Source organism: Aspergillus bombycis, assembly GCF_001792695.1.
Source record: "Aspergillus bombycis strain NRRL26010 chromosome Unknown contig00032, whole genome shotgun sequence".
Lineage (NCBI taxonomy): Eukaryota > Fungi > Ascomycota > Eurotiomycetes > Eurotiales > Aspergillaceae > Aspergillus > Aspergillus bombycis.
In genome coordinates this window covers 5-26,449 of record NW_019170034.1, presented here as the reverse complement: position 1 = coordinate 26,449, position 26,445 = coordinate 5, and the positions used below count along the sequence as shown (strand labels likewise).

The window sequence follows — 26,445 nt, the reverse complement described above, 5'->3', positions numbered from 1 at the left end:
CAAATATATGAAGCTACCAAAGAAAACCAGAATATTGAGACATGGTATCGTGACTGTCGTGAACATACCCCTTTTCATAGTCCATCCAACTCCCACAACCCTAATCCCGTTGTATCATTGCGTCGTGTCGTTGAAATCCGTCGATTTGAGTATATACCCGAAAGTTCGTGCGTCACATAAAAGAAAATGTCGAAGAAAGGAAAAGTCGAGAAGACAAACACCATAAATCATCACCATTGGCCAGGTCACCATACTCTGCGGTTAGTCAGCATATATATCTCTAGACAAGTTAAACTAACTCACCTGAGCTTCCTATATTCAGCAATGTGCTGTTCGATCACTGTCGGGCTAACGGGAGTTTCCAGGTAGCTCGCCATGGATCCTACAAACGTCTTGACCTTCGGCCAAATCTCTTCTTCAGCTTTGTACACCGGTGTTGCAAACATCGAAGACTCAACATTGTCTATCAGGCCTGCAGAAAATGAGGAAATCGTCTCCCGGAGCCACTGGGGCAGGAAATTGAGATCGGATGAGTCAAGGTCGCTGCCGGGCTCGACGAGGTCAGTGTCTTCAGACGCTACGGTAGGACTCCTCAGGTTTCCATCTTCCAGCTGCTTCGAGACTGGGAGTGTATGGGCGACAGATGCTTGTAATACAAGAATCCCAATGATGACTTGAAGCTTTCTTCGCAATTTAGAGTGCCTCCTGCGCGTTAGCTGGTCTTCGGCTGCACTAGATGCATTCATCAAAAGAGTCGAGCGCTGAGAAGACTGTCTGTCTTTGACGACACGGTGAAAGGTAAACCCTCCGCTAATTTCCAGAGCTGTGGGTTCAACTGTCAGGTCTGGGAGGTCTCTGTTAGTACTTCTACCGCAATGTTTGAACCGGTAGGGATTACAGATGCGTACATACCATGTAGAGACAAAGTCCCACTCCAGTGCGGCCCGACGGATAAAGTCCGAATTCGATGGTTCCTGGAAGACACGGTTGTCGATGGAATTGTACAAAGGCTCTCAGAAGTCTTCGCAAGGCATGGGATGGCATACTCAGCAGTCAATGCTGACACTGCTACCTTCTGTGAATCAGACTCGTACGCAACACTTGTATCTCCAGTAATATTCCGTGTGCCGTATAGCACTTCAGAGAGTTCGATGTGAGTGCATTTGAACGAGCCAGAATGCCCAATCTTGCTGTAGATCTGTGGTGAATCAAGGGCCAGGGTCATCGCTGTAAAACGAGATCGGGTAGCATGAGGCTCCAAGGCACTTGGGAGAACCTTTATCGAATAGCTGGAGCCCATAGCCTTGAAGGTAGACTGCTCAGAAACTTGAAGCGCATACACCCTATCAATAGCTGTCATAACTGAGACCCATGGAGGTGACTCATCGAACAAATAATCTGTGGATGTACGACTGTTACCGGTTGAACATGGATCACCTTTTGGCTTGAAAGCCTGAGACACTTGTTCTAAGGCCCAAGCAATCTTTGACGCCGAGCGATTCCGGTCTGACATGCCATTACACGCAAAATCATAATATTGGTCATAGTCTTCCAGAACCCTGGGCGATCCGTGCTGCTGGCTGGCTTTACCAGCGCATAGATGACATCTATTCACAGCTCCCTTGTGAAGCTTGCATTCAACGCAAGTCGTCATTATATGGTCACATAACTTGCATTTCTTTGGAACCAAATTCGGAGGCTCAGATGCAGGGCGTGCTTGAGACTTCTTGAGGGACAGCTCTTTGAACAATGTCGTTCGGTGCGGGCTCTTGTCATTGCAAGATGTTGTTTGAGAAGGGCCCCTGGGATTGTGCGATTTTCTCCCACTGTGGTGACCCGAATTATCCCTAGGTGTAATAACCTGTGGGTTCCTTTCCAAGGTGAAATCAAGAAGCTGGTGGTGACCCGAAAGGCTGTTTGGTCTGAGATGATTTATCTCGCTAGCTTGCTTCCCTGGATTAGGAGAAAACAATACAGGGTCTGGAGGAGCATCATCTCTATCCGAGACCGAGCTAGGGGAGTGTGATAGTCTCTGCTCAACCAGTTGAGGAAAGCTGTTCTCCCTAGAGTAGCTGTTTCCGTAGAAAGAGGATCCATATCCAGCGAAGTGATTGCTTCCATTGTTAGAATTGCCTCCACCTCCAGTTGGAAATTGGGTCTGGGGTCCCTGTCCATTAAATGGGTTTCCAGGAGCGAGATGGCCATTGAATCCATCCCCACCACTCCCACTGTCTCCACTGTTTCTTCTGCTTTGAACCCCACTTGTTCCCGGGGAGCTACCGTGCTGTATGCGGCAATGCTCGGAGACACAGTTGAAGTAAGCCTCCCAGGACTGTACAGACTTCTTGCACAGCGGACAATCTCTCGGTGGTCTGAGTCTGGTATGCCTGATATCGTTCCGTTCGAGTCTGGCTGGTGGTGGGTGCCTAAGTCTAAAATGACCCCAGACCTTGTCCCTCCTGCAGGTAGGCCAGTCACAAAGAGGGCAAAAGAATCTAGACCGAGGGGCATGTTCAGTGGAGACGTGCCGACGGAATGCCCCCCTCGAGGAGTAATTTCTTCTTCTGTAAGGCTCACACAGCTGACAGGCATACCTGTCGTTGTTGCTGTTGGTGCTGTTAGTACTGTTGGGGGAATGTATCTCGTAGTCAACCTCGTCTTGGATCATGGTGTCAAGGCAACAGAAGGTGTCTCTCACAAGAGACCTCATCTCGAACAGTCTATGAGAATGGGAAACGTTTCTGACGCTACTTCGGACTGTCGATTGGAGCCGGTGCAGGTCCGCTCTAACTTCATCGAGGGGGTCCGGAGAAGACACGCTCGGTGGACAATAAAGATGGGGGATCTGTGGAACACTTGTGCTGAGAAGTCTTTCTGTGGAAGGCACATGCCCAGCATCCATGGGCAATGTCGGCGATATATCGTTGGCCGGGCTATCGAACAGGTAGAAATCCGTGTCAATCTCGGGCAGAGCAGTACCTCCGGGAAGGAGATCTGCACTGGTGCAGCTCAACGGTGATACCGGTGACGTGGCCGCTGACTGATAGTTGGACTTGGAGTCGATGTTAGTACATCGGCATAGAGACGGAGTATTCACGAGAGGGAACGTACTGAAGAGTTGGGATCCATAGAGGCGTTCGGCATCAGGTGGCCATCTTCTGATGTGGCACAGTAGCCTGTTTGATAATGACCAACAAACGATAGCAGGTCATAGTATTCATTAGGGCGCGAGCTACCCATATTGATGTAGGTTGGCCAAGACAATGATATAAGAAGACCAGCAGCTTAAATATTACTTGGCACTATACAAGGCAAAGTGAAGGTATCGGAAGGAGGGAGAGAAGCAAGAGAACAGAAAAGATATAGAAAGAGGGCACAAATACGAAATGGACTAATTAAGGAAGAATACAGAAGAAAGGGATGGAAGAGAGAAGGGGGGCTTTTGAACGAAAGACAATGTCAGTTGGTTGATGCCAACGGTACTAAAGTACTGTCTGACCACAGCTACAAGATTTGGAGCGGGGAGTTTAATCCGATGGAGCTTTTCACACTGACTCAAATTCAGTAGTGGAAAAACGAAAGGCAAAGAGTTGGAAAGAATAGGCAGGCAACACTGGAATCTTTATAGTCAAGGTAAGCAAGGTACTAGTCCGGTGCCCACAGGGTAAAATCGGGTTGCCGACTTTCATGACGCCAACCACAATGCCGTATCGGTATGTAACAGACTTCAGGTAAAGCTATCAGGCAGGAAGGCATCTCGATGTGGATGTTCGAAGGTCAGAGACTCGGTAATTGGGTACCAGTGCCCTCAAGTACTACTAGTAGTAATTTGGGAGGTCAGGACAAGTAAACCTAAGGCTACGTATGTACCCGTCTGAGCCATGTTATACCAAACCGTATGAACCAAACCAGGAATTTCCCCACGTGGCTGAGCAGTGACCTGGTTCAGTATTAGTAGTACTGTGTTGCTTGAAATCTAGATTATTGCCGGAAAATAAACAACTTCCGTCGTTCATCTTGACCCCATATTGCCCTGGTAATTTTCCGTTACTTTGTATGCAATTTGATTGGATTTTTGTCTCTATCCTACCGTTGTAATATTGGATATATGCTCGTCCTCAATTCAAGTACAGGATTAGACAATGAATGACAGTAAGGGAAAGGAATTATGAAGAAGAAAAAATAAAAAAGAAAAAGAAAAGGAGGAAAAATAAATTTTTAAAAAATAAAAAAGAAAAAAAAGCAACTGATACTGTGTAGTAGCTGGAAAGTTTAATGTGAACAATCATTGAATCGAGTGGATCCCCGGGGGGAACTATCTAGTACTACTTAGTATCACCCGCGTTTTCTCCCGCTGCCGCAATCCATTGATGGGTGGGGAATGATAATTTAGTCTCTGATGCGGACCCCTCCTCCTACCTTCGAGCTTTGGGGTTCATCTCCAGTGTTCGGAAGGAATGGGATCCGGACACATCTGTGTAGGAGTATGTGTGTGGATGTACGAAGGATGTTTTGCACTTGATGCGGCTCTGTCACTTTAGTCACGCTTGCATTTTGACTTTTCGCCACCCTTGTCGATGATGCAGCTTCAACTTTCAAGAGACCACCGTTGATCTAGATGAAACAGATTCAACTGATGAGGTCTATTCAAGACGCACCACGTTCAATCCACTGGGGCCACTTGAGTGTCGTCGCCACCCCCTCGTTTCAACCGTCATAGAAGTCAGCAAATTGCAAAGGAGAGGAGAGATGAGATGAGATGAATCAGTGATGAGGCCATTCCCAGAGGCGGTCAACCTCTTCTTGGCAAACCAATCTATACTATCATCTGCTATATCCTGACCGACGTATCCGTGCACCGTTCACCACAATAACAAAAGGGAGGGAGGGGTGGATGACGACGTTTACTCCTCTGTTTTCATTATTTTATTTTATTTATTTTATTTTTTGCTTCTTTGCAACAGGACCGGCCAATGCATGGCTAGCCTCGGAAAAATGGACTAAGTGTCACGTTCATGCAAAGTATCGGCGCGTAAAAGTGAGGCGGAAGGTCAAAGTAAAATCCATCCTCGACTGTTGTGGATATGTCTAAACCATAATCTAACCTGGAGAGAGCGAGTGGGGGAGGGTAAGGAAAATCGATTCCTTCTTCTCAACTTGAGATCCCGAACCCTTCAGGGTTTACAGACCGACCTTTGGGAGCTGTTGTCAATGTCGATCTGATTGGGTTGCCTGAGTAGTAATATTGACAGGTGGGTAGCAAATTCTTTCACAACTTGAACAAAGTGTGGCGGTGTACGTCAATTGTGGCTGATGACGTGGCTGGGTGAGGCTAGGGTAAACAACCCTGCACACCTCTCCAACAGGAAGCAAATTTCCATCGGTATGAGTAGGTTCAGGTCGGTTGGAGTTCCCAAAGTTCATGGTAAAGCTGCTTTGGATTAGGTACAGGGTCCGGGACCCTCCGATGAAGTGATCTACCCTTCGTCAATGGACTGACTGAATTTAATCGGCGTTATTAATCCCATGTAGTTGGATGGTAACAATTCCAACACATCAGAGATTTTGTGTCTACTATTGGCTACGATAACATTGTTTTTCTTTTTCGTTTCATTTTTTTTTTCTTTTTTACAAAATGACGTCTCGGAATCGACCGTAGTGAAGACACAATTCCTGACTACGATCACTGCCACAGTCTCTCTACGTCCTCTATGTACTACGGATACATCATAGAGCAAACAAGCTTCCATCGCGGAAGCATAGCAGTCGTGATAAGCTCCCAACCGACGTGCTTGTGCTTATCCAGACTCTGTGTGCCTTGGGCGCGACATTCTTTGCATAGCCCCATCCTAACCCCAAGAAGTGTTGGTGACTCAAAAGGTGCCCCGGATATTGCAAGATTCAGGGAGAGGGGGGAAAGGCAAAAAAAAAAGAAAAGAAAAGAAAAGAAAAGAAAAGAAAAGAAAAAGAAAAAAGAAAAAGATCTCCCTTTATCCAGTTCAATAGAGAAAAAAACGTTTCCATCAAAATTTCCGTTAGTTACTTTGATATCGTATTACGCCATTTCAGGTCCCTGCCGTAACTTTTCTTTTTATTCCCTGCAAGAATTATGTCATTCCATTACACGAAGTACTGCGTAGTACTACTAGTAGTAGATATACCGTCCACCGAGTCCAGACCTCACGACATAAAAAAAAACCGTTAAAAGCAATATGCAGTCCATCGCCCTCCTAGTACCCATAGCACCCGCGTCTAATATCCGATCCCAATCCCTAACCCCAGGAGCTCTGGACCTTTACTTCGCGATCTAGACACGTCGATGACCTGGCAAAAAAAAGTGGGTCCTGCCGCTGCTGGTGTGTGATCTTCTCGAGCTCTAGGTAGTCGGTTTTCTTTTCTTTTGATGATCGGTGGGGATTAGATTAAAATGAGATGTAACTGCTGAGGTGAGGTATGTTCTAGATCTTATGCTGGTTTCTTTATCTTTTTCTTTTCTTTTTTTTTTGTAGTGTTGATCATAAGTTTGGATTCTTGTGGTGTCCTCTTGTGTGGGCTACAGATATATATCTCGGGACAGTTACTCTTCTTGGGAGGATTGCCCATATGTTGTTACCTACTTCATGTAGTTGACGACGGTCTAGAATATACCAACGGAAATGATGCGTTTCTATTTGTTGCTAATATACATTCATCGGGATTAATATAGTTCGGATCGCTGAGCGGAAAGAATGACAGATGAGCAAGACACCGGCGCCCAGATAGAAAATGCCAAGTCAACCAAAGAACTGTGCGCCGTGAACATGCAGTTTAACCCTTCTAAGCAGGAAAACAAACCCGGAAGAATAACAGATAATTGAGATAATATACAGGGCTTCGGATAAGAGTGGGGTAAAGGTACGTTAGAAACTGCGTGAGAGGAGGACTAGGAGGTTGTTCCAAAGAGGCGGAGGATCACCTCGTACCTGTTTATAGTTAGATCTGATGATCATAGTCATGAAACTGTGCGGGTCCAGAGCAACTTACATTCCGAACATGATGGCGGCGGACGGAACGACACGCAGCAAGTGCGGTGTCAAGCCGCCATACAACCCAACCATACCCTCCTCCTTCCAGACGGTCTTGAAGCACTGCACAAGGCCAGTGTACTTCATCACCACCTTGCGTCGCCAATAGACACAGTCGGCGCTTGCCTCAGCCGTGTCCGGACAACTTCATGAGGGTAAGTGGCAGCCGCGGCGACCAGCTTAGCCAATCCCGCCGAACAGATCCGTCCGCCCCATAGTTCCACGTCGTCCCAGGTACCGTATGTATAGTTGGGATCGGCCCGTTTGGCCGACTCCCTGCGGGCGAGGAACATCTTCATCTGCTCGTACATCACCCATTGCAGCGTCGACTCTGTCACACCGAGGTACGATGCCGAAAGTCCTTTATATAAACCGCGGATGCCCTCATGGCGCACCGTCTGCTTGATACAGTCCCAGCTGTTCTTATATTGCCGTCCCTGGCCACTGTGGTGTTCGGCGTTGGATTTATCTAACTGTAGACGTGTCTTCACAAGCCAGATCGGGTTGGTTGCGGTTCCCGTGGCAATTCCGGCGACGGCCGCGGCGGTCAGATGGATTCCGACGGGTGTTTCTTGGGAGTTTGTATAGTTGAAGTGATCGCTCAGGATCCGTTTCCCGTTCCCGTAAACGTAGAAGTTGATGGCACGAGCAGGCACCACTCCGATCAGATTGGGACCCAGACCCTTGAACAGAGCACGCCAACCTTCATGCACGTGGATCGAGCGCAGGATTTGGAACGTTTCGGTAAAGTGCATCAGAGCACTCCGAGGAAGGGATGACAGCGACGAAGATGGCGGCAAGGGATGAGCGGCGCGGAGCGATCGCAGCTGCGCTTGGTAAAAGTCGGATTGCAAGCGGGTTTTCAAGACATCAAGAGGAGAGGTAAGGGTCGCAGCGGTCATACCACCGAGTCTATGAGAAAAGAGATGTCAACACATGCTACCCAGAGTTGTATGGAAGGACGGAGTGCATGCTTACCCACCAGCGACAAAGTGGGCAAAAGGCTTTGCCTGGTCCTTTTTGTCGATATTCCCAGCAGAGGGATGTGGGGGTTGTGGGACAACATCGCCAGTTTCCCTGGACTGGATGATTATATCCTTGCCGATGTTCTTCTGGGTGTCATCTACTGCCAGATGCGCCTGCGCAGAGTTGGCATGGGGAGTAGTGGAGAATGGCATATCAGCAGCCGCAAAGGCAAATCAGAAGCGTAGATCAAGAGGTATAAAGTACAAGATAACAAAAATTAAAACATTTGTTGTGAATGTATCTAGGAACGAGAAGAGAACGAAGTTGCGAAGCTGAGACAATTATCTATAGGTCGAGGTTACTACCTAGGTACTTGATTGACCGCGATTCTTTCTTTTTACGTTTTTTTTTAATTTTTTTTTGTTTTTTTTTTTGCCATTGGCGGAGTTCGGGCGGATGTCTGGGCGCCCGCCGAATGGAAATCTCTACACTAGTGGTAACTAATAGTAGCTGCGCCACATATCTAAAGGCTATTGCTTGCAACAGAGCAGCAGGGATGTAAAATACGTGCTACAGCCTAGGTAGTAAATTCGAGATAACCAGACTGGACATGCTACTTTACACATACGTTTGGGTGAAGGTTTCGGTCATTCGCTGAGGAAGTGACAGCAAGACTGATCTTCAGACCACAAGAGATTGGTTGAACTTTGCCAGGCAGATATATTGTCATTGAAATAGCGCTGTTTGGTGTTGTAAGTGCCCTGACTACAAGCGTCACTCGTGGAACACCACATCCCAGATCCGATTCCCACGTGCAAGGCAAGATATCAGCATTTGAGGACATGGTGGGCGCAAGGCGTCCAATACTTGCAAATTTAAGGTTCCGGAGCCGCGCGGAGAAAGCCAAAGACAGGCGAATGCCCCGGCTGAGTTTGCTGAACAGGGAATCGAAATTTTGTTTTTGTTTCATTCAGGGGAATCTATGCACAGGCTGAATTGTGCTAGTACATGCGAGTACCCTTTTTCGCTTCGTCTCAATGCAAAATCCACCCTTAGATGGCAAAACCCAGAAACACCAAACAACCGCATCGACCTGACCATTCTATTCGTTTAGATGTGGGTGTCGTAGGGGATAGGAGTGATGGTCTCGGGAGCGGCGGCCTCGACGACGTGAGCCTCACGGGGACCGACGGGCTGGCGCTTAAGGTGGAGGTGGACACCCTGCTCCTTGGCCTGCTTCTTCTTCTCGGCGTTCTCCTTGACACGCTTGATGAAGTCCTCACGGGAGCGGGAGTGCTTGACGTGCTCGATGCGGATGTTGACGCGCTTCTCGAGGTAACGGTTGCGGACAACCTTGTAGAGGAGGACACCGACGGAGGACTTGGTGACGTTGTAGACAACACCGGTCTTACCGTTGTAGACCTTGTAGGGCATACTATTCCAGTCTCAGCAAACGATCCCACACAATTTCAAAGGCAAATCCCAAACGCATTTCCACGCGGACTTGTCGCTTTTTTAATGGGCGGAATGAACTGACCCCTTCTGAACGGCACCGTTGACCTTGATGTCCACGATGTCGCCAACCCTATAAACACATCAGATCCTGCACGTTATACACAATCACGTCCAATCCTCGCGATAGATTTCGGCGTACCGGTAGGTCTTCAGGTAGGTCGACAGGCGGATCTGGCCGTGCTCCTTGAAGTTACGGCTGAAGGCATACTATCATATCACATTGTCGTTAGCGCACCCTTTCCCATCGAGCGGCACAATATCGTTGATTTCATCATTCGCAAACATACCCGAGTGCCGGATCTCAAACCGTGAGAGTGACCCATGTCGGCGGTGTTGGTGGTGCTGGAATTGGGAACTTGTCGACAACGAAGTGCTTCACTCTGCCGCCCTTCCCGATGGTGTAGACTTCTTCGGATGCTTAGTGCGCCGTCCCGCTTGGGAGGGCTTTAGCCCTAGGCCCTAAAGCCTCTTACAGTTGAGGTGGCAGCACTAGTCTTAGTCAGGGCGATTAGGGCCTATGGGCAGAAGCCCTCTAGCACTAAGCCGGTTTCAGCTCCACCACGATCCACTCTCGCTTATCCCCTAAAATGCAACTTCATCTTCGAAGCTCTACGATTTTCGTGTAGTTTGGTGTATCGACAACTCCGCGACAACGCGCAAATAAGCAGCAATGGCCCCCGTTCCGTGAGTACATGGCTTCATGATGATGAATGCTGAGTCGCATCATTCTAATCATTTTTGAATCACAGTCGCGTCTACTCCAAGACCTACAAGGTCCCTCGTCGTCGTAAGTAACCTTTGCGATTTGAAATTGATAACTTGTCAGAGGTCCGTTCATATGCTAATATCTCTGCAGCTTTCGAGTCGGCTCGTCTGTTAGTACTCTCCGGCCACTGATCAGAAGCGTGCTTCTGTTTATGTCGTGTGTTCACGTTCCTAACTTGTTTTCACTAGTGACTCGGAACTGAAGATTGTCGGCGAGTACGGCCTGCGCAACAAGCGTGAGGTGTGGCGTGTCCAGCTCACCCTGTCCAAGATTCGTCGTGCTGCTCGGTATGCGCCCTTGCTCCCTGTTGCGATACCCCGAACGTCATGAAGGGGATGGTCCGGACATGAAGCTGACTGCAAGTTTAGTGAGCTGCTCACCCTCGACGAGAAGGACCCCAAGCGTCTTTTCGAAGGTAACGCTTTGATTCGCCGTCTGGTCCGTATCGGTGTGCTCGATGAGTCCCGCATGAAGCTCGATTACGTCCTGGCCCTCCGTGTCGAGGACTTCTTGGAGCGTCGTCTCCAGACCTGTGTCTACAAGCTTGGCCTTGCCAAGTCCATCCACCACGCCCGTGTCCTGATCAAGCAGCGCCACATCCGCGTCGGAAAGCAGATCGTCAACGTCCCCTCCTTCATGGTCCGTCTTGACTCCCAGAAGCACATCGACTTCGCTCTCACCTCCCCCTACGGTGGTGGTCGCCCCGGTCGTGTCCAGCGCAAGAAGGCCGCTGCTGCCAACGAGGGCGGTGACGATGCTGCTGAGGAGGATGATGAGTAAATCATTTAAACCGGAGTATGGACGGGTTTCGTTTTGGAACATAAAAATGTGGGGCCTTAGTTGTGACTGCAGCATAGCGTATGATGTTGTACGATCATGCCATTCAATGAATAAAATGATAGCCTTCAGGCTCATTTCGAAACCCGAATCTTGATTTTCCTGCGTAAGTTCGTAATCATGTATCATTGTACGCTAGTATTTTAAACCCATAATTACCGTAACTCCCAACCCCATCATATCATAGTCATCCAAGATCTAGACCAAGTCGATATCATCCTTCAACGCCTACCAAGTGTTTGAGTGCTTCTTCCGCACTTCTGTACCATCTTCCTGTCTCCTCTAGTCCATCGCTTTCCCCCTCTTGCTTCTTCCTCTCTGCCTCCTTAGCCTGGGCGATAGCCTCTGACTTTCGTCGTTCCAGGACACCTAGCTCTCGCTCCATTGCTTCCGCCTCCCGTGTCTTGCGAGGCAAAGCATTCTGTACTGCGGCAAGCTGTCGGTTAAGCGCAGCAAGTTCTGCTTCTCGCTCAGCCACAAGCGACAGAGTTGCAGGAAGCGGAAGATTCTGGGAGGATGAAACGTCTGAATCGGATGCCTGTTTAGCACGCAGTTCGGCAATTGAAGACTCTAGATTCTCGATGGACTCGGGCAAAGTGGAGAGCTGTGTCATCTGCAATTCAACATTGTTGTAACCTGTTGTGGCGACATAGTTGTCAGTGTATCTTGCTTTTCCGTTGTATTCTCGACCTGGATGTGGCTGGAATGGAAATGCATCAAAGGGAGCATCACAAGAGACGGATGGAAGACTTACGATGGGCGAGGTCTCGACCTGTCTTCTCCATTTCTTCAATCATCATGCGAACTTCCTCTTTGCTTGCCTTAAGCTCCGCCTTCACCTCTGCTAATTGCGTCTCGAGTTCCACGTTCTCATTATGACCGACTACCAGGGGCGGATCGCCGACAATGGCACGTAGAAACTTTTCTTTCGTCACTTGCTCGACATATGAAAAGCGTAATTTTGAGAAGAGTTCCTTCACCGCAAACATTAGCATGTCTATCTATTGCAAGCAGACGACATCCGCACCTTGTAGTGTGCTAGGTCGCCTCGAGTGAGGCCGGCGTGGGGTTATCGATCGCAGAAGCATCCGAAGTGCGTTTGGACAAGGATTGACTCTGATTCTCGGCATCAGGCGAGAAGATCGGTTCGCTGATACGAAGAATCGCGAGCTGCGATTTTAGATCTCCGCTCTCCTTCTGCAGTTGCTGGAGTTGTTCCAGTGTTTCCGTGGGGTTAATATCCGACATGATTTCGCATGCGACGTCTGTATGGTAGTATGTTGCGACAGTGGCAGGGTATAAATCGATTGACTGGTATGCCTGAACTGTATCGAAGGAATGCCAACGATAAGCCCCTCAATGCGTTGATTATTGTAGCGCGTCGGCAGAATATGCGGAGATAAACAAAATTGAGTGAGACCGCTGATCTTCCCTGCAGGCGGTGAGCTTTCCCCAAGGCAAAAGCCGGCAAGTATGACGGACTAATTCGCCCTTTCCCTGCCATCGCCGATCGTTAGTCGGTGAAACAGATGGGGTGCTCCTTTCATGCTTTAATTGGATTGTACAGTGATACAGTGCTGCCAGTCTCTCTCAAATTACTACTAGATAATAGATATCCCCCGTCTAGGCCAGATCAACAGTCTACCTCCAGTGTACACACTAGGTACTCGGTGTTACGATGCCCCCCAGCACTGGGAGAGCGAATGGCAGCCTTGATGATGATGATTACGTTGCGCAAGTTCTCGCAAATGAAGCACGCGACAGTTCTCTGAAGTATTCTGCCCTGGGGATGGGGGCTTATATGCCGAAGAGGTTAGTAGCCGCCTCCACTTTCTCAAGTCCACCAAAGCTGACGTAGCTATCGCAGACCTACAGGTGCTGCTCCTAAACCGAATACGCGATTCTTACGACACATTATAAAAGAAACAGACAATCACAATTCTGCATTAAAGAGAAAGGAAGAGAGGGAAGCTAGAGAGCGAATGCGACAGCTACGGAACCAACTTACCTCTTCATCAAACGATTCTAGAAAAGACTCACATAGCCGTCAACCGCGACCAGACGATCGCAAGTCGCACAGGGACAGAAGAGAAGACCGTGAAGATAGACATAGCTCCTATCGAAGAAGGCATAGAAGCCGTTCGGCTTCGGCGGACAGAGATCGCTCCCATCGACACCGGCGGAGGCGTGATTCCTACGGCGAGGATGAAGATCGACACAGATCTTCTCGAAGAAGCCATCGGCATCGTTCCTATTCCAGGTCGCGCAGTCGATCTCCGCGAGAGGATCGAGAAACGAAGACTCGCAGTCGCCATCATCGGCAAAGGAGGCGCTCTAGGTCACCTTCAAGGCCTCGTTCTCGATCACCTGAAGCGAAGGATCGACGCAGACACGTAGACCGTGAGCATAAAATCAAGGCGGCATCGCCCTTGTCCCCGGTGGCTGCCCAAGATCAACAGCCAGGATATGAATCGGACCCTCTTGAGGACCTTGTTGGGCCCCTACCTCCGCAGGCAAATCACCCTACTGATGCTGCGCCGATTCGTTCTCGAGGACGGGGTGCCTACAGGCCTAATATGAGCAACATTGACGCGCATTTCGCCTCTGACTACGACCCTACTTTAGATGTGCAGTTAGAAGATGACGATGAGATTGCTGGTGGCAAGCCCAGCCGCCGCCCTGTAGCCGGCCTCATGACCGGAGACGATGATTGGGAACTCGCCCTCGAAGCCGTCCGTGACCGAGCCCGTTGGAAGCAAAGAGGCGAGGAGAGACTGCGAGAAGCTGGTTTCGATGACGCTTTTGTGAAGCAGTGGAAAAGCAACACTACGCCTACTACCGGTGATTCTGAGGGTAGGTTAGAGGACGTGAAGTGGTCCAAAAAAGGCGAAGGTCGAGAATGGGATCGCGGGAAGTATGTCAACGAGGATGGGCATATTGATGTTAAGGCTTCTTGGTTGTGAGATCCAAAAGTATAAACTGGGTTTAGCGTTTTGGAAACTGGGATAATTACCACTTGGGGCTCTATTATTTGCTTAGTAAATACTTTTACACATCCGGTAGTTATCCTATCATGAATTACGATGAGATGAAGAGCATGAACATGTACTTGAACTTTAATCCTTCTAGTCTCTTAGCATACACAAAAATATATAACTTGGAACGAGGCCCCATAACAGACCAACTAAACGAACACCAACCACAATATTCCACACAAGCCTAAAGTTAAATTAATAACCGCAAACAAGCTCAACAGCCTAAAATAGGCCGACAAAGGATCGAAAAAAAGGTGAAAAAAAGAGTCCAGATCTTATCAGATCCCAGATCCATCGACACGGTACCTGTGCCAAGAAACCTTCCATTCCGCGTTTTTGTCAGAGTGCGGAACGAACCCATCCATTTCTAATTGTCACAAGAAATCCACATAATCACATCATTCGAATATATCAGCAGTAAAAGGAATAAATTACCTACTTCAAATAGATCTGTTACTAAATACATACTACCTTATAATCTATCCACGACAATCGTCTTCCGATAATCCCTGTATTGCGGGCGGTTACCCGTGATCTATATCTATTATCTACTTCCCCTCTTTACTCGCTACTTTTTGCCCCTCCTATCATCGTTTCTACAACCAGGAGCAACAGCACAATGACTGATCCGTTCGCTTTTGAATACCCTTCGCCTTTGGCGGGGTATGAGGGCTTGGAGCCACTGCCTGTGTATGTGCAGTATATTCCTATTGTCTTGTGCAAGGTCACCTGGGATACTACTCTACGATGAGACTAACGATGTACTTCTAGAGAATTGAACGAAGATGGCAAATCCATCAAGAACCCACAACATGGTATCCTAAGCAAAGCATACGAAGAATTCCCCGATCCGTTGGCAAAAGATCGACAGGGAGGTTTCGATGTCCATATCTACCATTTCCAGGTTCGTTGCTATTCACTCATGTACCCATATAGCATAAAACCAAGGGAGTGGTCAGTACTGATATGGCCATAATCAAATAGAATAATCCAAGTCAAGTTGCATACGCAAGGGCTCTTTACGAGCGAGTCCGCCGTGAATGTATAACCTACCCCACGACCTTTCTTTTGATTTCCCGCTCTGTCATGGACGAGAAGCAGATACTGACGTCTATGATCGATAGTCCCCGAGTTACGCATCTATAGATTCTGGGAAGGACCACTTGGACCTCATCCCATTGCCATGTTTGAAGTTAACCTTTTTACCCCAGCGCAGTTTGGGGCGTTTATTCCCTGGCTTATTATCAACCGGGGACCGCTGAGTGCGCTGCTTCATCCGAATACAAATGAGGAGGAGGACGAGCGGAATCATACGCAGCGGGCGACGTGGTTGGGGGATAAGATTCCGTTGGATTTGAGTCTTTTCAAGTTGAAGAAGCAAGCGGAAAAGAAGGATAAGCAGAATGAGAGTGCTTTGTGATGCTTGTTAGAGGGGGACTGTGTATCTGTTATTTGACCATGGAGGTATGAGATGTATTGTTAACAAAATTTTGGACTTTTATATAAGGTATGAGCATTAATTGTACTATCAGCTTTGCTTAGTTGACATGACCGGAATGTCTGGCGGGGTGCTGTTGTAGGGTATTCTACGGATGATATACAGATAGGCGGGTGATCACTGCAGGGATGGCGGGATTCCCGATGATATCACGGGATGACCAACGTGACCCGTTGGTCACAAGCCACGTTGGACCTCTGATATTATTCATTGGACATGCTTATGTTGTCTAATACAGAAATAGCTTGGCTAGTCGTGGAAGGCTGAGAGTCTCCGAAAATCAGACTTCAGGAGATGAAGATCCCGATAAAAAGATAAGACCCGATCCGACCAACTCTGAGCCGTGCGTGGCCCTAAAGCCAGAAGGCATTGGCTCTGGTACCTGTCCGTTAGCCGATTGATTCGCCCATGTCTCATCAATCGGATGCGATGACCCGGGATGCTGCAGGTAATGGGAGGGTCAGCTGCGGTATGCAGTCTGCGTTACTTTCCCACGGCAATTCCTATGACGGATTACTGAACCCCGTCTCCCGTGACCGAATCTGAGGGGAGATACAAAACATTTTAAACTCGGGAGGCACGATGTTGCTGAAGGAAAGAGCGATGCGTCCCAAAGACGATTTGTTTGATTAGCCCAAGGCACGCCTACATTAGCAACCAACTCTCACTTATACCACAGGGGTCAAGATGTGGAACCCAACTCCCCCGTGGATTTCCTCTCTCCAAGTACCCATACTGGGTGCGATACCTCCTCATCCCGTAGAGGCATTGTTCCATGTCTCTCGACGAGATGTGACTGCAACAACAGTACCGAGTTACGTATTCGAATATGGTGAGCCATGCAATGCCTGTTACGCACCATCTTCTAACAACCCGTTAGCACCGATGGTCTGGTTACATAGTGAGGAGACATACATGCCCTCTGACATCGGGGATCAGCTTGTACACACTACACCGATGGTAGATTGGAAGCCTATCCAGAAGGCCCCGTCGGCGACAACTCTTGATAATCTTGACCAACTCAACAACCTTGGCAACACAAGCGTTTATCTAACTTCAAAGAAAGGGATAGATGCTGACCCCCAGCCTGCATGGTTTAGAGGTGTCAAACCTGACCAAGACGGTCGAACGCAGGATGCAATCTCTTCAGCTATCATTCTTCGTGACCATGGAGATGGGTTCCTGGACGCTTTTTATTTCTATTTCTATGCGTGAGCGATATCCGTACATCAGTGCTAATTCAAATTAAGCTTACCAGATTTATAGGTATAACCAGGGCAACACAGTTTTAGGAATGGAGTTTGGGGATCATATCGGAGACTGGTCAGTCATAAGGTTAAGTAAGTAGTAATCGACTTCGGAAACTGATGTGGTCTCGACAGGGAGCATAACATGATACGGTTCTCCGAGGGTGTCCCACAAGCAATCTGGTACAGCCAGCATGCCTCGGGGCAGGCGTTTACGTATGGAGCAACGGAGAAAAACGGAAAGCGACCGATTGCATATTCAGGGAATGGCACGCATGCTAATTATGCCATTTCTGGGTATGTACTCCCACGCGTATTTTCGGCCCTAGATAATGCGAAGCTAAGGCTTGACTCAGGAAACACGATCACACTATTCCTGGCTTCAATCTCCCTGATGGACTGATTGTGGATCAAACTGATTCGGGTACATTATGGGACCCGATTTTGAGTGCCTATGCGTACAACTATGATGCTTCTGTGGGAACATTCCAGGCCTATGACTCTGGGTATCCGGTCAACTGGTTGCATTTCAATGGCCAGTGGGGAGACGATGCACTGCCGGGAGGGCCGGAACTGTTTGGACAGAAAAAGTACGCTGCGGGGCCGAATGGACCAAAATTCAAGAAACTGGTGAGGGACAAAGTGTGCCCGAGTAGCCCATGTGTCGTTCTTCCTTTCCGGATCTGGGAGAACCGGACGTTGGAAGAGCATTGATAACGAATGGAGGCAAGTTCGTCTGGACCGATCGACTGCCTTTACAACGGCCATTGTGCATAGATAGGTTGGATGTGGGGACCTAATATCGGGGATTGTGCCCCTGAATGGATGTGTTGAACATGTTGTATCGCATGCACTCTTTTCATTTGCAGAAGCTAAACGGGCCAATTTCAATCGTGCCACATATGATGGGGATCGACGCGACAATTTGCGATCGCAATTAAATGCCGGCCGCACAATGAACCATCGTTATTCCTTAATTTACAAAGACTCACTAATGGTTAGCGCTGCAACTAAGATTCCAAGTTTCTAGCCCTTCCGGGCATAGTGTCATATCTTCCACCCACAATCGCCTCAGGCGTTCTCTAGACTGTATTTGGCGTACGGAGTATTATCCATGTCACCTTAGAAGAGACCTCCGAATGAATCGTAATCTGATACATCCAAGTGACAACCCCCAATTAAAGACACAGGAATTATGTTTAGTCACCGTTGATTATCCTGCGACCTATCGCCTGACCGGTAGCTTCGTCACCATGTCTATCAGAAATAGATTAAAGATAACGAGGAACCAATACGCTCAGCCCTGCCTCATGTAACTGAGGGGTCCAGAATAAGCCTTGTCAGTAGGATTCTGCTATTTAACGGACGTCTTGGCTGTAGCCCTTTGGAAATTGAACAAGCTGATAGCCTTCATTTATCGCCGAGAGCTCCATCTGTTGCCCTATTGACTTCATCTTACCTGAATTAGGCTTCTACAACCTGAGACAAAGAGTCAGCTATGGAAACATACCACGCCAACTGCCACTGTGGCGGCGTCCAATTTTCCTTCTCCCTGGCGCCGTTGAAGACCATCAAAATAAACCGATGCAATTGCTCCATTTGTACGAAGAATAGCTATCTCCTGGTATATCCTCTCCGAACGGACGTAGTCTTCCATCGCGGAGAGGAGCAGCTCGCAGAGTATCGATTCGGGAACCGGATGAAACCGCATAAGTTCTGCCCCAACTGCGGGACATCCGTTCTGATTGACTTTAAGGAGTCTCAGTTTGACAAGGAAAGAGAAAGGATGACAATCAATGTAGGTGGTTGTTGTTTCAGATCTCCGTTTGCCTTGCGTGGTAAGTTTGGGTTGCCGGTGAGTGTAGTTCTCTAATGGGCTCCAGATCCACACCGTTCAAGGCATTGAAGATATTTTGGACGAATTAGACTATCGGGCCGTGGACGGGAAGAACAGACTTGGACCTCCGTATTCCATCTGAGCATATGTTCGACCGTCACACCATCACCATTGCGGTGGGTATCCATGGTTCATTGGCAGGGGTAAAGTTCAAGGTCCTAGGGTCCAAAACCTTGTAGGGAAATTGCATCACGAGGGGAATAGAAGTCTAAAGCGTAATTGGCAGCTTCAAGGACGCGTGAGTCGTAACATTGAAGTTTTGGAACAGCTCACAAATGCGGGTTCATGGGAAAAAGCTCCGACCTGCAGCCAATTAAACGTGGTTGGCGGCCCGCCAATTTCGGTTCTGACGGTATCGATACCTCGTGTACTGATACGTCCAGGTGGCCACGATGTCCATGTTGTTGTGCTGTTATACAGGTTCAGGGATTCGGATGGGTTGCATTGTGAGATCCAGAACTTTGCTTGGTTCGTTCAAAATGGAGTAGTTCTGATTAATCAACCGCAAGGCGGGCGGAGATGCATGGCACCTGCAGCATAAATCCTCACGTTTAATGAGATGAGGGATGTCACATACCCACGTGTGGACATTGATCAGCAATTGATCCGAAAAAAGGGTGTGCTTTAGTCTGAAAAGACGGCTGAGATGTGGACCTTACGTAATTCCGTATCGTACCATACTTATATGCGGTATTGATCTTTCCCTGGGCCAAGAGGTACTGCCTATCGTTTTGTTTAGTGAGACAATCGGTTAGTATACCACGATGACGGCAGTTGAACGAGGATCGGCCGTGGTATCAATTGCCTGGCTCTCTTCAACAGCGTTTGCCTCCGGGATTCCCAAGTATAGCTATCATCCCGGATCCAGGAACAACGCCCCCCTTTTCCAACGCTGAGCTCTTCTGGACTCCGGAGGGTACTTCTCAGTAAGTACCTTACGGTAATCGCCAAACCGGCTAGTGTCCCCCGACAACGAGAGCTAAATGGCGAGGACTCCATCCACTCAGAAGTACTGCTCGGCGCCCAACCTAACCTAAAGGGCACTAAGGGCAGTGGGGGAATTCTGGAAAGCCTGCAGCTTTGCTTTTGCGTTGCCCCTGAATCGCTTCTCCGCCATACTGAAAAATAGGTCCCCGTCCACGAGGGGAAGAAGAAAGAAAAAAAAAACAAGAAAAGGAACAGACAAAGAGGAAGAGTTCCAGCATCGGTGAGCTCTGACGTTCCGACGAGCTAGACAATTCCCAGGCAGCCTGGAATTGAATACGCGTGTGCTCGCAGTGCGAAGCAAAAGCGGCCCCCCAGATATTGGCGGATCGGATTGAGGAAAAGCATTGTCCTTCTAATATCCGTTCTCAGGCCGATCATTATCAGTCGTTCAACGCTTTCTCATTTCGCTTCGTCCCTTCCACTGTTTCCTTCAACCTCCTCAATTTAGTTTCCCCTTTTCTTTGCGTTTCATGTTAATGCGCCGCTTGAGTCGGACGCTGTGAGCAGGCTTCTTCACAACATTCGTTTTATTTTTTCCCCTTCGAGCTAAGACCGAAGTACAGAAAAATAAGATTAAACAAAAATAAAACAAAGGGACAGCTGTGGTTCGTCTGAGCTGTAGCTTCACCCCTAACAATCGCTTCGATAGCGTATATTCCGTCGTCCTCTAGCAGAGACACCAGGCTTGCCTCAACAGACACTTGCTGGGCTGGTGGATGTTGATCGGTTGTCAATCCCAATCTGACGTATTCGGACATATCGAATATTTGAGTTTTGCCGCTGAATCATTAGCGATCATTGCGCCCCGACTCGACTTCAAAGAACTCCATCGCGTCATTCGAAGGACTATATCACCAGGAGAAAGGCTACATCCATATACTTAGCTAGATTGGTTTGCGTGCGGCTCGCGACAGCTGACCGTTCAAGGATCTGTAAGTGCTTATCGGTTAGCTTGTTGATCGTATTTTTAGGAGCAGGACTAAAGAGGGCCTGTTGGAAAGACATTGGCTGACTTGCTACTCGAGTTGCTAGGGAACGGAGTCGACCGAGAGCACGTTGAGTGAATACCTTGAGCCTTTTATCTGAGACAAGCCATTCACAGTTACCCCACTTTTGCGCCAAAGTACTTCCGAACCCCATCCGTGTTACCAGCAATCGGCTGATTGGAAAGAGCCACCCGAAAAATAAGACCAATGGCTACTGCAACTTCTGGCCTTCGTTCCCCGGGACACCATGATCCCTCCGATCTTGAGAACGGCACCACCAGCAAAGATCAACGTCGAAATTCCTCTTTAGGTTTCCTCCGTCGTCCCAAGTCCATAGAGCCACTCGGAGGCAAGAGCAAAAAGAATTCCAAGCCCCAAGCAATCGACGAGGAGCTACGTCGACAGGGAGCCATGTTAAAGCAACCGCCTCGTCTGCCCGACCTGTCTCCCGCCCCAATTCTAGAGAGTTTTGGAGGTGAAGAGCGAGGCCATGCCAATAGCGCTGCCGCTCCTTCGACCAGCACCCCCTCGCCCCAACTACAGCAACCCCCTTCTCGCACCTCGATGAGCACCGACTACGACCCGTACGCACGGACAGAAAGCATGACGCACCGCGGGCGTTATAGCTACGCCAGCAGCGCTGTGAGTACCGTCAACAATCCGCGTAGGCTACGTCGGCGCAAGGATCCGACCCCGTACAAGTAAGGCCCATCCGACTCAGATCCTTCACTCCTGACCCATATTAACTGTTCGCATAGCGTCCTTGTCATTGGCGCCCGTAATTCGGGAAAGACCGAGTTTCTGAATTTCCTCAAAAAGTCTTTAGCCATGCCAGCCCACAAGCATCCCTCTCGCCCCGCCGAAGAAATGGAATACCAAGATCGGCATGCGCCTGCCAACCAGGGCTACACCTCTGAATACCTCGAAACGGAAATCGATGGGGAACGTGTCGGGCTAACGCTGTGGGACTCTCAGGGATTTGAGAGAGACATCGTCGACATCCAGTTGCGCGGCGTGACCGGCTTCTTGGAAAGTAAATTCGAGGAGACCTTGAGTGAAGAGATGAAAGTCGTTCGTTCACCTGGAGTGCGAGACACTCATATTCACTGCACGTTTCTGCTCCTTGACCCCGTGCGCCTGGATGAGAACATCGCGGCCGCAAAACGGGCCGCCCAAGGGACCCCCAAGGCTTCCGACTCGCCAGTCATTGGTGTTTTAGATGAGAACCTCGATATCCAGGTACTGCGAACCGTGCTGGGCAAGACCACCGTGGTCCCCGTCATCAGCAAGGCCGACACGATCACCACGGCACATATGTCGTATTTGCGGAAGGCAGTTTGGGACAGCTTAAAGAAGGCCAACATTGACCCCCTCGAGATCCTCACCCTGGAGGACCAGGAGGAAGAATACACGTCTTCAGAGAGCGCTGATGAGGAGGACGAGACACCCGAGAACGACGGGGATGACCAGAAAGCGCCCGGTTCACCTTCCGCAAAGAGCCAAGGGTCTGGAACGCAAGCTCCCTCTCAGATTCTGCCCTTCTCTATCTTGTCCCCCGATCCCCACTCATTGGAGGCCGGCGAAGAGCCTGTCGGTCGCAGATTCCCCTGGGGGTTTGCGGACCCTTATGACGCTGAGCACTGCGATTTCGTCCGGCTCAAGGAATCCGTCTTTAGCGACTGGCGTACCGAACTGCGCGAGGCCAGCCGGGTGGTCTGGTATGAGCGATGGAGGACAAGCCGCTTGAATCGGAAGACTCCCATCCCCAGTGCTGAACCCTCCAAGAAGGTTTATGCTGGTAGGCTGGGCCCCCTTGACCAGGGGCCTCGAGTACGATAGTGGCCCTCTGACTCTGCTGGATGCCATTGGCGAATTAAGTGTCATTCCATGATGTGTACTCCCATACGGGTACCAGCCCTCTCCCCACTTGCCGAATGCACGCCCTCTTTGGGTCAGCTCTATCTCATCTGCCGGTTTGGAATTTTGGCTGGTGCGAGACAAAACAGCTTGTGTCATTTTCCACTTTCTCTTCTTTTTTCTTGTTTTCTTATTTTCTTTCTCCCTATCATTCTTGTACGTGAGACAAACCGAGCTCCACAAGGAACACCTAAGGCGAGCCAGATGGCCGACGTGAAATCCTCTTTCTTGTCTGAAGGGTCCCCGTCCATCATTTGTCTTGGGTACAGTTTCTACTGGTTCCGTTTGCCTTGAAAGCATAATTGACAGAAGCGGGTTGAATTGTGTTCCTGATATCCCCATTATGTGATGCTTTATTGACACTCCTTATACCATTTATGTTCTTACTGATATTGCCCCTTGATGCTTCGACGTTTTTGATTCTGAGCCCCGACCGTGACCCATAATTTTGTTTTCCTCGACGTATTCCCCGTTTGATCCCAATTTTGCCCTTTTGTATTCCTTTCAGGACCTGTATTTTTTTTAACGTCCATTGGTTCCTGTGTTGACGCTTGGCATCCTCTCTCTTTTATTCTGCGGAGAAGGATGGATTTGAGAATGGAATCATTTGTACCTTTAAAGACCGCTGATTCTCCCATGATGCGCATGTCGCTATCTTGCTTGATACCAACCAGATTGTCATTTGTCGGCTTGATATTACTCCATTCTCGGACCTAGAAACTAAACTTGGAACCACCGGGGAGGGCGATGTAGGTGGCCGTGAGGTAGCCAACCATGAGGGAGGAGCCGTAGCACTGTTGCCCATGGGGACGATCACGGAGGCATGGGGGAATACACAATGTGGTACCGCTGAATGTGCCTGTACGATCCAAACATAGACATACACATACTACCAGCAATAAATGGTAGGAGAATATGCGGTAGAGACTTGAGGGTTCTCGTTGTGTTACTTTTGTACACTGGAATCATTCTAGACTGGCGCACACGACAGAATGAAAGTAACCCAAGGCTTTCTCTATAGAGAATAGTATGTTATTCCCCAATTCATATAGACTATATCGAGCCCCATTTACTCAGGAGTACTTTACTGTCTAACTACTGGCGGGTCATACACCTGTACTGGCACGAACTATACGCCATGGTTTTTGTTCTCTACATGAAGACTGAACCCTGCATAATACTGCCTATAAAATGTAACCCATGGACTTTGTTCAATACATATACAGAAACGTTACTCAAGCATTTCTCTAATAGTATGTTAAAGACACATCCAGCTCAGGAACCCCCCCACGCTCTCTATGCACTGACCAGGGGAATAATAAGACGAGAGCCAAACTCCCCCTCCAACCCCCAGACGATTCAACAGATCACGGTCATACTTCAAGATTAGATAATTCAGAATCAATTCGTATGAAGTCGACAGTCGTGGAAGCCGGGTATTCAAGAAAACGGCTGTGGTAAGCCGGCAAACGCCAGTCGAGAGAGATCTGCGAACTCCCCGGAGAGCCAGCCGGGGTCCTCGGTGGCGGTCATGGGGGTTTCCAGGCCTTGGAAGATGTCTCCAGCATACACCTCCCACAGGGTAAGCCTTGGAGACAGCGAATTCGGAAATGGAAACAAGTCGCGGAAGCTGAATAGGTCATAGCCTTCGCTGAACAAGGCCTTTTCTTGCGATTCACCCATGGTTGTTGCCAGATTATTTCGGACTCGACCGCTAGTGCGCGACGCTCGCAGTCGATTGATCGCGTTCAATATCACCGTTGACCCGGGAATTCGGGTTTGCACCTGCTCCAACGACGACACAAGAATATCCAGCTCTTCCGAGCAGTAGCTATCGGATTCTGGCAGGGAGCATTCCGCGGCGTTGTAGAGCAGCTGCGGCATTGCAGCGACTGTGAGGAACCAGTTTTGTATCCCAAGAAGATAATTGAGATCGTCCCGACAGTCAATCTCGTGGTATAAGCGGGCAACGCATGAAGAAGCGACCAGGGATACAATGTTCGGGACCGAGGTAATGTCATGGTCGTTGAAGAGGTCACAGTATAAGATGATCGTGGCAAAATACACGATATGTAATTCGAAAACATCCCGTCGGTACGTTCGCGAGCCGTTGCGGTCGAAAATGTGAATAGGCGTGGGAAGATTGCGGATCCAATCTTTCAGTGAACGGAGGATATCTGTATGCTGTGTCATGGCAGCAAGAGTAAGTATGAAAATCCGTGTCATCGTTGTTATCACATCTATATGCTAAATGACGCAAGGGCACAGATACCTGGGCTTGTATATCTTTAGGAGACCGCCATCGGAGGTCTAAGATCCTCCCCAGAATGCTCGCTATCTTGGCCAGCTGCATGAAAAGCAAAGGTTGGATGCCGGGGCACTCGAAATCTTCTTCCGCCAGGGGTCGCACATCAAACTCATCTTCTTTGATGCACGTCGGCCGTCCAAATGCACCGGACAACAGTTTATCTTGGACCTTGATGTGATGAGTAGGAGCCAGTGGGATTCAGGGGATACGTACGAAAAGGCACCATGCAATCCTGCGTGCGATTCCCGGATTGACAGATGCAATACACATTTCTTCGCGGTGTAGGCCCATTTGTTGCAACAATCTGATTGCGATCCCCAACCAATGCCACGCGCAATCCACGGTCAGTAGCACCGGACCAGCGACGTTGCGAGTGGCCAAAAGACACAAAACCTTCAGAACGGTCATTGGGTCCTGCTCGTGGTTGGTGTGGATGAGGGTCTTGGCGTTGTAATAATACTTCTCGTTCTCCGACAGAATATCTGGCCCTTTGGGATGCCGCAGCATCGTCCCCACCATGCAAATGGCTTGCTGAAGCGCGAGCGACGGTCTGTCGGACGATAGGTCGGCATGATCAATCACGGGAAACTGGTGAAAAAGGTGTTGGAAGTAGGCGTCGATATATGCATTGAATAAGATGGTCGGTGGGGATGCTGTAGGGTCTATGATCGTCGTCAGGATCTCCTGGTTCCGGCTATTGGAGAAAGCTGTGATGCGCTGATAGTTTGGGGGAATGCTCGGAGTACTATGCATGATCGATGTCATTGCACCCAGATACTGTTTATGGAACGCTTCCGGTGCTGGAGCTGCAGCTACTTGGTCTCGTTGCTCACGAATGATGGATGTTTCTGGCGTCGCTGGCCTGACCAGCCCTGGCGGAGCTGTTCCATTGGGTCTCGGAGATCCCAGAGCTTGCTTTGCATATCTTTCCTTGACAGTCGCTCTTCGGTTGGCGCGAGGTCTTGGAGATGAATCAGCAATCCTGTAGCCATCTCACCACCTCATGACCCTTACTGGCAGGCTAATCCATGTTTGTAACAATTGGAACAAGTGCCCTGGGATCGAGTTTGCAAATCACACTTGACCTTGCGTGCGTGACACTGGCAGCATACGATCCTTGCGCGATCCCGGACCCCGTGAAGTGGTTGACCCGATGTGGCCATGATGACCAGAACTTGTGATACTATGCGAAGAGTACAGGGCACTCGGAACTCGGGCGATTGAACAGAAGTGCGAAGGTCAATTGAATAATAAGGATGGAGCGTTGTGGTCGGGCTGAAGCGTATTATCAATCGTCGGAACCGAACTGAGGGGTGACTGATTTAACGTCCACCCACTCTGATGGCGCGATAATACAGGACACCGGACAGCAAAAAGGTTCATATCGAACCAGAGTGGAGAATTACTTACAGTCCCTCGGAT

General features: G+C 49.0%; 10 protein-coding genes across 10 annotated transcripts; 5 read left to right on the top strand and 5 right to left on the bottom strand.

Moving 5' to 3' along the window:
- Positions 1-245: 245 nt before the first annotated feature.
- On the bottom strand, positions 246-3,240 carry ABOM_004738 (putative C2H2 zinc finger domain protein; the record flags this gene model as incomplete). Its single annotated transcript, XM_022531867.1, has 5 exons — positions 246-255; positions 304-844; positions 913-2,114; positions 2,595-3,052; positions 3,112-3,240. 5 exons carry the CDS (start codon positions 3,238-3,240, stop codon positions 246-248), a joined length of 2,340 nt encoding a protein of 779 aa, XP_022390087.1.
- Positions 3,241-6,922: 3,682 nt separating this feature from the next.
- ABOM_004737 (putative mitochondrial carrier protein (Rim2)) lies at positions 6,923-8,242 on the bottom strand (the record flags this gene model as incomplete). Its single annotated transcript, XM_022531866.1, has 4 exons — positions 6,923-6,962; positions 7,024-7,127; positions 7,178-7,976; positions 8,043-8,242. The coding sequence occupies 4 exons, from the start codon at positions 8,240-8,242 to the stop codon at positions 6,923-6,925; spliced, it is 1,143 nt and encodes a 380-aa protein (XP_022390084.1).
- An 898-nt stretch (positions 8,243-9,140) lies between these two features.
- ABOM_004736 (60S ribosomal protein eL21) lies at positions 9,141-9,868 on the bottom strand (the record flags this gene model as incomplete). The annotated part of the gene is made up of 4 exons (XM_022531865.1): positions 9,141-9,465; positions 9,568-9,615; positions 9,685-9,752; positions 9,833-9,868. 4 exons carry the CDS (start codon positions 9,866-9,868, stop codon positions 9,141-9,143), a joined length of 477 nt encoding a protein of 158 aa, XP_022390085.1.
- Positions 9,869-10,215: 347 nt separating this feature from the next.
- ABOM_004735 (40S ribosomal protein uS4) lies at positions 10,216-11,091 on the top strand (the record flags this gene model as incomplete). Its single annotated transcript, XM_022531864.1, has 5 exons — positions 10,216-10,229; positions 10,295-10,332; positions 10,402-10,420; positions 10,500-10,598; positions 10,680-11,091. 5 exons carry the CDS (start codon positions 10,216-10,218, stop codon positions 11,089-11,091), a joined length of 582 nt encoding a protein of 193 aa, XP_022390082.1.
- A 271-nt stretch (positions 11,092-11,362) lies between these two features.
- Positions 11,363-12,396, bottom strand: ABOM_004734 (uncharacterized protein; the record flags this gene model as incomplete). The annotated part of the gene is made up of 4 exons (XM_022531863.1): positions 11,363-11,784; positions 11,903-12,122; positions 12,176-12,186; positions 12,264-12,396. 4 exons carry the CDS (start codon positions 12,394-12,396, stop codon positions 11,363-11,365), a joined length of 786 nt encoding a protein of 261 aa, XP_022390083.1.
- A 1,328-nt stretch (positions 12,397-13,724) lies between these two features.
- Positions 13,725-14,111, top strand: ABOM_004733 (uncharacterized protein; the record flags this gene model as incomplete). Its single annotated transcript, XM_022531862.1, has 1 exon — positions 13,725-14,111. One exon carries the CDS (start codon positions 13,725-13,727, stop codon positions 14,109-14,111), a length of 387 nt encoding a protein of 128 aa, XP_022390080.1.
- Positions 14,112-14,802: 691 nt separating this feature from the next.
- ABOM_004732 (uncharacterized protein) lies at positions 14,803-15,603 on the top strand (the record flags this gene model as incomplete). Its single annotated transcript, XM_022531861.1, has 4 exons — positions 14,803-14,873; positions 14,955-15,087; positions 15,168-15,225; positions 15,308-15,603. 4 exons carry the CDS (start codon positions 14,803-14,805, stop codon positions 15,601-15,603), a joined length of 558 nt encoding a protein of 185 aa, XP_022390081.1.
- Positions 15,604-16,368: 765 nt separating this feature from the next.
- ABOM_004731 (vacuolar protein sorting-associated protein 62) lies at positions 16,369-17,642 on the top strand (the record flags this gene model as incomplete). The annotated part of the gene is made up of 5 exons (XM_022531860.1): positions 16,369-16,513; positions 16,562-16,892; positions 16,948-17,004; positions 17,064-17,225; positions 17,285-17,642. The coding sequence occupies 5 exons, from the start codon at positions 16,369-16,371 to the stop codon at positions 17,640-17,642; spliced, it is 1,053 nt and encodes a 350-aa protein (XP_022390078.1).
- Positions 17,643-21,005: 3,363 nt separating this feature from the next.
- On the top strand, positions 21,006-22,637 carry aspE (septin; the record flags this gene model as incomplete). Its single annotated transcript, XM_022531859.1, has 2 exons — positions 21,006-21,499; positions 21,557-22,637. 2 exons carry the CDS (start codon positions 21,006-21,008, stop codon positions 22,635-22,637), a joined length of 1,575 nt encoding a protein of 524 aa, XP_022390079.1.
- A 1,518-nt stretch (positions 22,638-24,155) lies between these two features.
- On the bottom strand, positions 24,156-26,186 carry ABOM_004729 (Zn(II)2Cys6 transcription factor; the record flags this gene model as incomplete). The annotated part of the gene is made up of 4 exons (XM_022531858.1): positions 24,156-24,899; positions 24,988-25,191; positions 25,237-25,984; positions 26,038-26,186. The coding sequence occupies 4 exons, from the start codon at positions 26,184-26,186 to the stop codon at positions 24,156-24,158; spliced, it is 1,845 nt and encodes a 614-aa protein (XP_022390137.1).
- Between the last annotated feature and the right edge of the window lie 259 nt (positions 26,187-26,445).